We start from the raw sequence: 2,152 nt of genomic DNA on the forward strand, positions 1-2,152 counted from the left end.
ATTGGCCCCTTCGCACCCCAGCATATCCTCCTCCTCTTCCAGATTGGCCCCTTCGCACCCCAGCATATCCTCCTCCTCTTCCAGATCGGCCCCTCCGCACCCCAGCACGTTCTCTTCTTCTTCCAGATTGGCCCCTTCGCACCCCAGCATATCCTCCTCCTCTTCCAGATCGGCCCCTTCGCACCCCAGCATATCCTCTTCTTCTTACAGATCGGCACCTCCACACCCCAGCATGCCCGCTTCTTCTTGCACATCTTCTCCAAGATGTTCCCTATATTTAGTTGGTCCCTCAACAACCCTTTTAAACTGCACAATGCCCCCTTTTTTCAGCATGGTCTCTCAAAGGCTGTTTCTTCCAGATCGGCCCCTCCGCACCCCAGCATGTCCTCTTCTTCCGGATCCGACCCTCTGCACCCCAGCAATATGGACCTTTTGGACCTCAGAAGATCTTTGTTTTTAAGAATTGACTCTTTTCATTCCAGTTTGTTTCCTTTTTTCAACATGATCTCTCCTCATGCCAGCATGTCCCCTTCCTCCACATAGTCCCTAGGCTTCTGCATGTGCCACCCACTTCTTTTAGTTTGGTCCCAGCAGACCCCTGCATGTTCCCTTCTTCTAGCAGGATTCCTCCACACCTCAGCATGTTCCCTCCAGAGCTCAGCATATCCCCCTTCTCCCATCATGGTCCCTCCCATCCCAGTTATGTCCCCTTTCTTCCAGCATGACTCATCCCTTAGCTTAAGGCTGGCCCATCCTCACATGTATCCTGCCCTCAGTGTTACCCCCTTGTCCTCTTCTCCCAGCCCAGACCCTCCACAACCCAGCATGGCCACCCTGCAACATGGATCTTTTGGACCCCAAAAAGTCTTTTTCAATAATGGACCTATCTTTTACAGTTTGTCCCTCATCCCCTAGCTTCAGGTTTGTCTATCTCAGTCATGTACCCAGACCCCCAGTGTGACCCCACCTGCAGAACCCCCATTGTGACCCCCCCTCTGCAGACCCCCAGTGTGACACCAGCTCCCCTCCCCCTGGCCCCAGCATTCCTCTATTGCCTCTTTATATCTGCCCCTTCCCCTGTTTGGCCACCCATGAACCCAGGATTGCCCCCACAACTCCCGCCTCCATCAGGGACCTGTTGTACTCGGAGAAGAGGTAGAGGGAGGCACCGGAGTCCCGGCTCCCAGCGGCCACCGCCTGCACAAAGAAGGTGTGGGGTCCCAGGGCAGCAGTACTCTGCTTCTCCTTGTTCTTGATGTGCCGAAGGGGTTCCCGAGGCGCCTTGTTCTTACGGCCGCTGAAGGCCCGAACCTCGGTCTGCAACATGATGTTAGGCCGGCAAAGGCGCCTCCAAAGCAGGCCTGACAACCCCATTCACACCGGAGAAACTTCAGGTCACCAGAGCACGTGCTTTCCCGTCATCCAATCAGCGTCCGTCGCCACGCCTGACCCCCCCTTGCTGTCAACCAATCTGTGTCCGGGGTCCCAAGTGACAGAAAGACATTTCTCCAGTCATAGACCCGCTTCTTTTCTCACAGAGTCACCGGCAGCCAATGTGAACATGGCGATTCGGGAGCCCGGACAACAATCTACCAATCAGTGTTCAGTCGATAGGGCATCCAACCAACCAGCTTTTTTTGCCCCGTTCAATCTCCACTCTATTTTTCTACTAGTGCTTATCCTCTGCGTCTCATACTTCCTGGCTTCTCCTGGTTACTATGGACACAAAGCCCACCCCTTTCATTGACTGACAGGCGACGGAGCCCATAGGATGGCAAGTCCCATCCACACGCAAGTGAATTTATTCAGAAGGAGAATATCTGCCTAGAGAGGAATATAATATAAAATAATATAATACAATTTATTACAATACAATATAAAATAATATACTATAATATAGTATATATAGATAGTGTCCTGGCTGGGATTCGAACCTGGGACCCAGCGCTGCAAAGACCACCACAATACAATATAATATAATATAATACAATTGATTATACTCCAATTAATTACAATACAATATATTATAAAATAATATAATACAATATAAAATAATATACTATAATATAAAGCAATATAATACAATATATTATAAAATAATATAATACAATATAATATAATAATTTAGAGGACTCCAAACCATTTAAATAAA

At 49.1% G+C, this 2,152-nt stretch overlaps 1 protein-coding gene across 1 annotated transcript in view; it reads right to left on the minus strand.

The window, feature by feature from the left end:
- The window catches only part of ELAC2 (elaC ribonuclease Z 2), a 20,222-nt gene extending 18,653 nt beyond the window's left edge, over nucleotides 1-1,569 (minus strand). The window contains exon 1 of the mRNA XM_072403298.1: nucleotides 1,136-1,569. Within this exon, the coding sequence (XP_072259399.1) occupies nucleotides 1,136-1,374 (239 nt within the window). The 5' untranslated portion in view covers nucleotides 1,375-1,569. The remainder of the gene's footprint in view (nucleotides 1-1,135) is intronic.
- Nucleotides 1,570-2,152: the final 583 nt, after the last annotated feature.

Source organism: Pyxicephalus adspersus, chromosome 3, assembly GCF_032062135.1.
Source record: "Pyxicephalus adspersus chromosome 3, UCB_Pads_2.0, whole genome shotgun sequence".
Taxonomy (NCBI): Eukaryota; Metazoa; Chordata; class Amphibia; order Anura; family Pyxicephalidae; genus Pyxicephalus; species Pyxicephalus adspersus.